Source organism: Mustela putorius, unplaced genomic scaffold, assembly GCF_011764305.1.
Source record: "Mustela putorius furo isolate JIRA1106 unplaced genomic scaffold, ASM1176430v1.1 tig00003836_pilon_pilon_pilon, whole genome shotgun sequence".
Taxonomy (NCBI): domain Eukaryota; kingdom Metazoa; phylum Chordata; class Mammalia; order Carnivora; family Mustelidae; genus Mustela; species Mustela putorius.
In genome coordinates this window covers 35,228,549-35,240,808 of record NW_025421989.1, presented here as the reverse complement: position 1 = coordinate 35,240,808, position 12,260 = coordinate 35,228,549, and the positions used below count along the sequence as shown (strand labels likewise).

Below are 12,260 nucleotides of genomic sequence, written 5' to 3'. Positions count from 1 at the left end.
GACCTTTGTAGTCTCTAGCAAAATCACACCATAAACTGGGAGTGGGGAATAGAGATGCAAGTACCAGGCCTATGTTATTACCCTGAGAAAGTTCTACGCCCAAAGTCAAATGGCCCCAAGTTTGTATTTATATATTTATTTATTATTATTTTTTTTTTATTTAAGATTTTATTTATGTGACAGAGAGATCACAAACAGGCAGAGAAAGAGGTGGGAAGCAGGCTCCCCGCTGAGCAGAGAGCCAGATGCGGGGCTCGATCCCAGGACCCTGAGATCATGACCTGAGCTGAAGGCAGAGGCTTAACCCACTGAGCCACCTAGGCGCCCCTAAAGTTTGTATTTAAATCAAATTTCTTTCTTTCTTTAGATGTTATTTATTTGAGTGAGAGGAGAGGAGAGTAGAGTAAGAGTGTGCACAAGCAGGAGTGAGAGGCAGAGGGAGAGGGAGAAGCAGACTCGCTGCTGAGCAGGGAGCCCGATGCAGGACTCCATCCCAGGACCCAGATATCACGACCTGAGTCAAAGGCAGACGCTTAACTGACTGAGTCACCCAGTTGCCCCTTAAATCAAAGTTCATTGAGAAGATATACCACAACATATTTGCCAGGGCACTCAAAATGTTAGATTACTGGGGTGCCTGGATGGTTCAGTCGGTTAAACGTCTACCTTATGCTCAGGTCATGATCCCCGGGTCCTAGGATCGAGCCTGCATCAGGCTCCCTGCTCAGTGGGGAGTCTCCTTCTCCCTCTGTCCCTCCAGCCCCACTCATGCTCTTTTTCTTTTTCTCTCTCACATGCATGCAAAAATAAATAGAGGGTTGCCGGGGGGGGGGTAGGGAGAAGGTGGTGGGGTTATGGACACTGGGGAGGGTCTGTGCTATGGTGAGTGCTGTGAAGTGTGTAAACCTGGCAATTCACAGTCCTGTACCCCTGGGGCTAATAATACATTATATGTTAATTTCAAAAATAAATAAAAAATTAAAAATAAATAAATGAATAAAATATTTTCTTTCTTTCTTTCTTTCTTTTTTTTAAGGATTTTATTTATTTATTTGACACAGAGAGAGAGATCACAAGTAGGCAGAGAGGCAGGCAGAGAGAGGGGGAAGCAGGCTCCCAGCCGAGCAGAGAGCCCGACGTGGAGCTTGATCCCAGGACCCTGAGATCATGACCTGAGCCGAAGGCAGAGGCTTAACCCACTGAGTCACCCAGGCGCCCGATAAATAAAATAAAAATGTTAGATTACTAGCATCTTAAAGGCAAACTTTCCAACTGGAGCTCCCTGTATCATTTAAAAAAAAAAAACACCTTAGTTTTATTGAGGTGTAACTAACATACTAGTTTCAGGTATACAACATGATTCAGTATTTGTACATACTGAGAAATGATCACAACAATAAGTCTAATTAACATCCATAATTATAATTTTTTTTCTTGTGATGGAAACTTTTAAGAGACACTCTTTTTTTTTTTTAAGATTTTATTTATTTATTTGTCAGAAAGAAAGAGAGAGAGAGGGAGCACAAGCAGGGAGAGCAGCAGGCAGAGGGAGAAACAGGCTCCCCACGGAGCAAGGAGCCCAATGCAGGACTAAATCCCACGACCCTGAGATCATGATCTGAGCCAAAGGCAGATGCTTAACCGACAGAGCCACGCAGGTGCCCCAAAGAGTGACTCTCTTAACAATTTCCAAATATACAATACAGAACTACTAACTATAGCCATCATGTCATACATTATATCCCCAGGACTAATTCATTTTATAAATGGGTTTGCACCCTTTGACTCCCTTTCCCCATTTTACACACACACCCCCATTCCCTACCTCTGGCAACCATCAATCTGTTCTATGTATCTACGTATCAGTATGTTCTATGTATCTATGAATTTGGTTGGGTTTTTTGTTTGTTTGTTTTAAAGATTTTATTTTTAAGTACTATCTACACCAAACATGGGGCTTGAACTCAAAACCAGAGACACAGGCTCTTCTGACCCAGCCAGCCAGGTGCCCCTGGTATTTTTGGTTTTGGTTTTAGAGTCTATTTTCAAGTGAGATCATATGGTATCGGTCTTTCTCTGAGTTAGTTCACTTAGCATCATGCCCATAGGTCTATCCATGATCAAATGACAAGATTTCATTCTTGCTTATGCTCTAATGATACTCTATTGTGTGTGTGTATACACACACACACACACACCACATATATCTTATCTGTATCAATATCACAATTTTTTAACCATTCATCCATCAGTGGACACTTATGTTACTTCCGTATCTTGAGTATCCTAAACAATGCTGCAATGAACATGGGGCTGAAGATACCTTTTTGAGTTACTGTTTTTGTCTTCTCCAGATAAACACCCAAAAGCAGAACTGCTGGATCACATGGTAGTTCTAGGTTTAATTTTTTGAGGAACCTTCCTACTATTTTCCACAGTGGCTGCACCAGACTGCATTCTCATCAACACTGCACAAGGGTGCCCACTACCTCAAGCCTCACGCTGTATCATTTTCAGTTCCTTTTTCTACATTAACTTTTTGATCCTGAAGCCTTGCCTGAAGTACACTGTTTTGGTTGCTGCTGCTCTTATTTTTTTTTTTCCTCACAGGTGACTTCAGTCACATTCTATTTATCAAAAATGTCAAGGCCAACCGAGACTTCAAGAGTAGACCATTCTACCTACTGATCTGCAAAGACACTTAGCAAAGAGGTGTGAACATTGGGATATACAACTCATTGGGAACTATTTTTTAGAAACTACTACACCCAGCAGTGCGGAAGGCCAAGGGGACGCTGTACGCACGTACGCACCACACACCTCTCAATGCGCTACGTCAGGGACGCAACTGCCTTGGCGTCACGACTTCCGGACGCCACAGTCGCCATTTTCTAGCAAAGAAACACCGCTGTTAGGTGGGGAGCTTAGGACCGGTTGTGTCGCAGTTGGTATGGCAGCCGCTATGTCGACGCTGCCGCTGCGAGTGGCGGTGGTGTGCTCAAGCAACCAGAACCGGAGCATGGAAGCGCACAACATCCTCAACAAACGGGGATTCATCGTCCGTTCTTTTGGAACGGGAACCCATGTGAAGCTCCCGGGACCAGCACCTGACAAGCCAAATGTTTACGATTTCAAAACGACCTACGACCAGATGTACAACGACCTCGTTCGCAAGGATAAAGATCTCTACACGCAGAACGGCATTTTACATATGCTGGATAGAAATAAGAGGATCAAGCCCCGCCCAGAAAGGTTCCAGAACTGTAGAGATATTTTCGATCTGATTCTTACCTGTGAAGAGAGAGTGTACGATCAGGTGGTGGAAGATCTGACTTCAAGAGAGCAAGAAACCTGCCAGCCGGTACATGTGATCAACGTGGATATCCAAGACAACCTTGAAGAAGCCACCCTGGGCGCCTTCCTCATCTGCGAGCTATGCCAGTGCATTCAGCACACCGACGACATAGATAACGACATCGACGAGCTGCTCCAAGAGTTTGAGGAGAAGAGCGGCAGAGCCTTCCTGCACACTGTCTGCTTCTACTAACTGGCCTGACCTGACCTGGCATTGGTTGCACTGCCCACCCTCAGGAAGCCATCTTTTTCAGCTTTCTTTTGTTAGTACTTTGAACTTCTTCGTGTTCATTTTTACTTATTCTGCTGGTGGTGGGTAGTGGTACCCAATAAACAGTACTTATGAAATGAGAAGATACACATCAAGGCCAAACCAACACCAGTCAAGTTTGTTCTCTCCCGCTTTTATTTGTGAGTGGGATGTTGTTGATTATAAAGTTTTTTCCTTTAACAAACAAACAAACAAAAAAAAAACAAAAAACAAAAAAACCTTTAAATAAACAGTGGTTTATTTGTCCCATATCTCTGTTGTTTTCATTGTGGTTTCTCCCCTGCCCCCACCCCCAAACTGAAATGTACAAAATAATGGGCTTTATCTTATTAGAAAAGAACGAAATTGTCTAGTAAATATAAGCTGCCGGTTAAAAAAAACAACAACAAAAAACGATGGGGTGGGGGGTGCAGATGGAGAGCGTCTGGGTGGCTTGGTTAAGTGGTTAAGTGCTTGACTCTTAATTTTAGCCAGGGTCATAATCTCAGGGTGCCGGGATACAGCCCCCATGTGGGGCTCTACTCTGAGCTTAGAAACTGCTTGGGATTTTCTCTCCCTCTCCTCTGCCTCTTCCCCTCCTCCCCTATTGTGTGCTGTCTCTCTTAAAAAAAAATAATCTACCAAAACTGCCACTGGGGGTGTATTACTCTGCTTGGGTTGGGATAAGAAAATACCATGGGGGGGGGGGGGCACGGGTAGGAGGCACAAGTCGGGAGGGGGCAGTGAGCAAGAGGGAAGAAGGTAGAGGAGACATGAAGGGAGGGGCAAGGTGGGGTAGAGGCAGCAGGAGAAGCAGGGGAGCCAGAGGGCAAGTGGGAGTCAGACGGGGAGAGGGGTGGGGGGGGGGAGCAGGGGGATGAGGGTAGTGGGGAGGGAGAGGGGGGAGCAGGAGGTAGCAGGACGGCAGACGTGGGGGTAGGGTGCAGGGGCCGGTGGAAGTGTGAGTCAGGAGAAGGGAGGGGGTGAGAGGGCCAGGGGGAGGGAGGGTGTGAGAGGGGAACAAGGGGATGGCCAGGTGCAAGGGAGAGGGGGAGCAGGGGAAGGGGGAGAGGGGCAGTATCGGCGAGGGGGGAGGCGGACGGGGCCATGGGGGAGGGGAGTGGAAGGAGCAGTGTAGGGGGCACAGATTGCAAGAGGGGAGGCAGAAGGGGTTGGAAGGCAGATGGGGGGCCAAGGGGACGGGTGGGGGACATGGGCTGCGGTAGGGGAGAGGGCTGTCAGGGGCAAATGGGGCAGGGAGAGGGGGGCAGAAGACATGGGGTTAGGGGGCACAGGGTAGGAGGGACAGGCAGAGGAGGGGTGAGGGGGTGGCAGGGAGAGGGGGCAGCAGGGGGAAGGGGGGTGGGGAAGGGAGGAGGCACGGGTGGAGGGGAGTGGTGGGGGAGGGGGGAGGAGGGAGGGGAGGGCCTAGGGCTTAAACAACAGAAATTGATTTCCTCAGAGTTCTGGAGGCTGGAAGTCCAAAATCAACATGCAGGCAGGGTTGGTTTCCCATGAGGTCTCTCTCCTTGACTTGCAGAGGGCCACCTTCTCCCTGTGTACACACGTGGCCTTTCCTCTTGTGGTACTGTGTTTTATCACAAGAAATACATATTTGGGGATGCCTGGGTGGCTCAGTGGGTTAAGTGTCTGCCTTTGGCTCAGGTCATGATCCCAGGTCCTGGGGTCCAGCCCCACACTGGGCTCCCTGCTCAGCGGGGATCCTGCTCCTCCCTCTGCCCTTCACCCTGCTTCTGTTTGCTCTCTCTCTCTCTCAGATACATAAATAAGATCTTAAAATTATATATATATATATATTTGATCTCCATTCCCATTTCTGGCACAGAGCTCCTAAAACTACCGGAGTTTTCTAAGTCAGGAGAGCCATAAAGCTGTCCTTTTTTAGGTTACCAAGGTGATTTTGGGACTCCATTTAAGGATGGGGGGCTGGTTGCCAGGGCACCCAATCCTGTGATTGGAAGGTTGGAATGTTCAGCTCCCCTTCAGGCCCAATCTCACCAAGGGGGAGAGGGGCTGGAGGGTCAATCAATTGTCAATGGCCCCCAATTTAATCAATCTTGCCTAAGTAATGAAGCCTCCATAAAAACCCAAACGGACAAGGTTTGGAGAGCTTCCAGGCTGGAGAATCAGAATACACCAGGTGCCACTGTATGGGGCCCCAGACTCCACAGGGATAGAAGCTCCTTTCTTTGGGATCTCACCTTATGTATCTCTTCACTGGCTGTTGATCTGCTTACTTTAGTATGCATTATAATGAACCAGTAATCTAATAAATAAAATATCTGAGGTCTGCAAGCGGCTCTGGCAAATTAACTGAACCCAAAGAGGAGGCTGGAGACTCCAACCTATAGCCAGTTGGCCACCTACACAGGTGACAGCTGAACTTGTGAGTGGCGGCTGGGGTTGGGGTGGGGGCAGTTTTGTGGGACAGAACCCTTCACCCGTGGGATCCAATACTATCTCCAGATAGTGTCAGAATAGAGTTGAACTGTAGGACACTAAGCAGGTGTCTAAGAGCTGCTTGGTGGTGTGGGGGGAAACCCATATGCTGTAACTGGTGACCAGAATCCTTACCTCTGTGCTTACATGTCGTTTCTGTCTCCTCCTCTTCTTATAAGAACACCAGTCAGATGAGATTAAGGCTCTAGCCGTTCACCTCATTTAAACTTAATTACCTCTTTAAAGGCCCCATCTCCAAATACAGTCACAGTGGGGGCTAGGGTTTCAACATATGAATCTGAGGAGGACACAATCCAGTTGATAATGGGGGTACTATATTAAGTTTGATCAATTATTTATGAGACTGATAATTTCCTTTGGAATTCCAGCAAATAAATACTGGTGACTTGGTTTGGTTATAGATGTACATTTGAGAGATTTGAAAGAAACCAGAAATTAAACATATTTTTACACCTTTTCTGAAGAAATCTCTCTCTTAAAAAAAAAATGTAGTAGCCTACTTAGATGTAGAAATGCTGGAAAGAGCACCCTTGTAACAACAACAACAAAGTCTGGATAATCTGAAAATCGCAACTCTCCTTGAACTCATCAGAGAGCTGAGGTCACAGGGCACCCAAATGACCTGATCCTTAAGGAGAGACAGGTGCCTTGGTGAGATAAGGTGAGGTAAGAGTGAGCATTTGTTTGCCTGGGGCAGATGCCACTGTACACTGGAAAAAGGGGACAGAGTTGACAATGTGTAAGATCAGATGAGCAGGAGGTAGGGGAGCAAGATGGTGGTGGAGGAGGAGACCTAAACATCATCTGGTCCCAGGAATTCAGCTAGATAGTTATCAAACCATTCTGAACACCTACAAACTTAGCAGGAGATGGAAGAGAAGAGCAGCAATGCTAGGAACAGAAAAGCGACCACTTTCTGGAAGGTAGGATGTGTGGAGAAGTGAATCCGAAGTGATGGGAAGAGAGACTGCGGTGGGGCAGGGGTTTGGGGGGGCGTGGCTCCTGGCAAGCGGCAGAGCAGCGGAACACAAAATTGGAACTTTTAGAAGTCTGCTCCACTGAGGGATGTTGCTCCAGAAGCTAAGAGCCCTCACGGGGACAGTGTGGTCTCAGGTCACTCGGAGTCACAGAAAGGCCGGGGGTGTCTGAGTGCAGCAGAGCTCCCGGGTACTGGTGCAGGGAAGCCGGCTACAGAGACGGAGCTAAGGAGGGGGCTCTCAGCTTGGGGTTACCTTAAACCGATCCAAGGCACAGTTGGGTCATCTACTCTTTTAGGAGGGGCCCCAAAAGTGGCAGAACTGGAGAGACCCCCCTCCTTCCTCTCCCGGGAGGAGCAGTATGGCAGTGCACTGCAGGAATCTGCTGGGTTTGGAGACTCCACACGTGGTTGAACGTCAGAAATAGAAATGCTTGGTCACAGGCGGGTGAGCATGGAGTGGGGCCAGAGACCAGGGAGATGGGAGTGACTGACCACTTTTCTCCAAGGATGCACTGAGGAATGGGACCCCAAGCCCTCGGCAACACCCCGCCGGAGGCTGGGAGGCCACCATCTGTATTCCCATCCTCCAAAGCAGTACGGAAAGCGTTCAGGGAACAAAAGCTCACCAGTGCGAACCAGAGCACATTGCTTAGCTTGACTCCTGGAAAGGACAGTGCGATTCCACCTCAGGCAAAGTTATTTGAGAATCATGGCAACAGACCCCTCCCCTAGAAGAGTAACAAGAACATCCAATCAAGACCAAGTTCACCGATCAATGAGAACCTCAAAACTTCAGAGCTATGGGAATGCAGCACACGGAATCCATGGCTTTTTTTTTTCCCCATGATGCTTTAGTATTTCACAGTTCAATCTTTAAAATTTTTTTCTTTTTCTATTATTTACAGTTTTCCTCATTCCAATATTAACGTTTTTCTTAACTTTTTATCTTATCAACTCCTTTTTTAAAGAATTTTTTAAAAAAGGTTTTATTTACTTATTTGACAGAGACCACAAGTAGGCAGACAGGCAGGGGGGCGGGGTACAGGAAGCAGGCTCCCAGATGATCAGAGACCCCAATGTGGAGCTCAATCCCAGGACCCTGAGATCATGACCTGAGCTGAAGGCTGAGCCTTAACCTACTGAGCCACCCAGGCAACCCTTATCAATACCTTTTTTAAAATCTTTTAAAATATTCATTATTATAGTCATATTCTATCCATTCATTGCATTTAAGCTTATTTTATGTATACATATAGGTCTTTCTTCCTTTAAAATTCTGGGATACGTTTCTTCTAACATATCAAAATATACCCTAAATCTAGCACATTGCTTTGTTCTAGTCTCCAGCCTGATCACATTCATTCCTTTTTCTTTTTTCCAACCAACTTCTAATCGTATCAATTCCTCTTTTAGAATGTTTTTTAATGTTCATCTTTACAGTCATATTCCATCCCTTCATTGGGTTTTCCCTTATTTTCGTATATATGTAAGTTTTCTTTCTTTAAAATTTTGGGAGGCAGTTTCTTCTAACAGACCAAAATATACCCAAAATCAAGTGTGTGGCTCTGTTCTATTCACCAGTTTTTTATATATACATATATATATATATATATCCCCCCCCCTTCTTCTCCCCCCAGTTTCAGGTCTCTTCCAATTCGGTTAGTGTATATTTTTCTTGGGTCATTGCTACCCTTTCAGTATTTTGTTCTTTCATTCATCTATTCTTATTTGGATAAAATGACAAGGTGGAAAAACTCACCTCAAAAAAAAAGAACAAGAGGCAGTACCCAAAGCTAGGGACCTAATGAATATGGACATTAATACAATATCAGAACTAGAATTCAGAATGACAATTATCAAGGTGCTAGCTGGGGTTGAAAAAAGCATGGTAGATAGTAGAGAATCCCTTTCTGGAGAAATAAAATCCCCTTCTGGAGAAATAAAAGAACTAAAATAAAACCAAGTTGAAATTTAAAAAGCTAATAATGAAGTACAATAAAAAAATGGAGGCTCTTACTGCTAGGATAAATGAGACAGAACAGAGAATTAGTGATACAGAAGATCAAATGATGGAGAATAAAGAAGCTGAGAAAAAGACAGATATAAACAACTACTGGGCCATGAGGGGAGAATTCAAGAGATAAGTGATACCCTAAGATGAAACTCTACCAGAATAATTGGGATCCCAGAAGAAGAAGAAAGAGGGAGGTAGGCAGAAGGTATATTGGAGCAAATTATAGCAGAGAATATCCCTAATTTGGCAAAGGGAACAAGCATCAACATCCAGGAGGCACAGAGAACCCCCCTCAAAATCAATAAAAATAGGTCCACACACTGTCATCTAATAGTAAAACTTAGAAGTCTCAGTGACAAAGAAAATTCTGAAGGCATCTTGGGACAAGAGGTCTGAAACATATAATGGTACAAATATCAGATTGGCACTAGACCTATCCACAGAAACCTGGCAGGCCAGAAAGGACTGGCATTATACATTCAGAGCACTAAACAAGAAAAATATGCAGCCAAGAACACTATATCCAGTTAGGCTGTCATTGAAAATGAGATAAAAAGCTTCCAGGACAAATAAAAACTAAAAGAATTTGCAAACACCAAACCAGCCCTACAGGAAATATTGGAAGGGGTCCTCTAAGCAAAGAGAGAGCCTAAAAGAAACAGACCAGAAAGAAACAGAGACAAGATACAGTAACAGTCACCTGACAGGCAATACAATGATACTAAATTCATATCTTTGAATAGTTACCCTGAATGTAAATGAGCTAAGTGCCCCAATCAAAAGACACAGGGTATTAGAATGGATAAAAAAACAAGACCCATTGATATGCTGTCTACCAGAAACTCAGATTAGGAAAGACATTATATCATACTTAAAGGGTCTGTCCAAAAAGAGATCTAACAATTTTAAATATCTTTGCCCCTAACATGGGAGAGGCCAAATATACAAACCAGTTAATAACAAAATCAAAGAAACATATTAAAAATAATACAATAATAGTAGGGGACTTTAACACCCCCCTCACTGAAATGGACAGATCATCTAAGCAAAAGATCAACAAGGAAATAAAGGTTTTAAATGACACACTGGACAAGATAGACATCACAGATATATTCAGAACATTCTATCACACAGAATACACATTCTTCTCCAGTGCACACAGAACATTCTGCAGAATAGATCACATCCTGGGTCACAAATCAGGTCTCAACCAGTACCAAAAGACTGGGACCATTCCCTGCATATTTTCAGACCACAATGCTTTGAAACTAGAACTCAACCACAAGAGGAAAGTTAGAAAGAACTCAAATACATGGAGGCTAAAGAGAATCCTACTAAAGAATGACTGGGGCAATGAGGAAATTAAATAAGAATTTTTAAAAATTGATGGAAATAAATGAAAATGAAAACACACTTGTTCAAAATCTTTGGGACACAGCAAAGGCAGTTCTGAGAGGAAAGTATATATCAATATAAGCCTTTCTCAAGAAACAAGAAAGGTCTCAAGTACACAACCTAACCCCACACCTAGAGGAGCTGGAGAAAGAACAGTAAAGAAAGCCTAAACCCAGCAGGAGAAGAGAAATAATAAAGATCAGAGCTGAAATCAATGAAATAGAAACAAACAAACAACAACAACAACAACAACAAAAAACAGTAGAACAAATCAACAAAAGTAGGAGGTGGTTCTTTGAAACAATTAATAAGATTGATAAATCCCTGGCCAGACTTATCAAAAAGAAAAGAGAAATGGCCCAAATTAATAAAATCATGAATGAAAGAGGAGCGATCACACCAACACCAAAGAAATACTAACAATTATAAGAACATATTATGAGCAAGTATACACTAGCAAATTTGACAATCTGGAAGAAATGGATGCATTCCTAGAGACATATAAACTACCAAAATTGAACCAGGAAGAAATGGAATACCTGAACAGACCCGTAACCAATAAGGAGATTGAAGCAATAATCAAAAATCTCCCAACAAACAAGAGCCCAGGGCCAGACGGCCTCCCAGGGGAATGCTACCAAACAGTTAAAGAAGAATTAATACCTATTCTCCTGAAACTATTCCAAAAAAAAAAGAAAGAAAGAAAGAAAGAAAAGAAATGGAAGGAAAACTTCCAAACTCATTTCATGAGGCCGGTATTACTTTGATGCCAAAACCAGACAAAGACCCCATCAAAAAAGGAGAATTACAGACCAATATCCTTGATGAACACGGTGGCAAAAATTCTCACCAAAATACTAGCCAGTAGGATACAACAGTACGTTAAAGATTTTATTTATTATTTGACAAACAGAGATCACAAGTAGGCAGAGAGGCAAGCAGAGAGAGGGGGGAAGCAGGCTCCCTGCTGAACAGAGATCATGACCTGAGCTGAAGGCAGAGGCTTAACCCACTGAGCCACCCAGGTGCTCCCCAACAGTACATTAAAAGGATTATTCACCACAACCAAGTGGGATTTATTCCTGGGCTGCAAGGTTGGTTCAACATCCACAAATCAATATGATACAATACATTAATAAAAGAAAGAACAAGAACCATATGATACTCTCAATAGATGCTAAAAAAGCATCTGACAAAGTACATCATCCTTTCTTGATCAAAACTCTTCACAGTGTAAGGATAGAGGATACATACCTCAATATCATCAAAGCCATCTTTGAAAAACCCACAGTGAATATCATTCTCAATGGGGAAAAACTGAGAGCTTCCCCCTAAAGTCAGGAACATGGCAGAGCTGTCCACTATCACCACTGCTATTCAACATAATACTGGAAGTCCTAGCCTCAGCAATCAGACAACTAAAAGAAATAAAAGGCAAACAAGAAGTCAAGCTCTGACTTTTTACAGATGATACTTCATGTGAAAAACCCAAAAGACTCCACTCCAAAACTGCTAGAACTCATACAGGAATTCAGTAAAATGTCAGGATATAAAATCAATGCACAGAAATTAGCTGCATTTCTATACACCAACAGCAAGAAAGAAGAAAGAGAAATTAAGGAGTCGATTCCATTTACAATGACACCCAAAACCACAAGATACCTAGAAATAAACCTAACCAAAGAGGCAAAGAATCTATACTCAGAAAACTATAAAGTACTCATGAAAGAAATGGAGGAAGACACAAAGAAAGGGAAAAAATATTCCATGCTCATGGATTAGAAGAA

The 12,260-nt window shown here is 43.8% G+C and overlaps 1 protein-coding gene and 1 long non-coding RNA gene across 2 annotated transcripts in view; one reads left to right on the top strand and one right to left on the bottom strand.

The window, feature by feature from the left end:
* Nucleotides 1-12,260, bottom strand: part of LOC106006061 — a 42,777-nt gene that overhangs the window by 26,167 nt on the left and 4,350 nt on the right. The gene's annotated exons all lie outside the window — the stretch shown is intronic.
* On the top strand, nucleotides 2,605-3,870 carry LOC101692448 (RNA polymerase II subunit A C-terminal domain phosphatase SSU72-like). Its single transcript, XM_045089465.1, has one exon. The coding sequence runs from the start codon at nucleotides 2,951-2,953 to the stop codon at nucleotides 3,545-3,547; it is 597 nt and encodes a 198-aa protein (XP_044945400.1). The 5' UTR covers nucleotides 2,605-2,950; the 3' UTR covers nucleotides 3,548-3,870.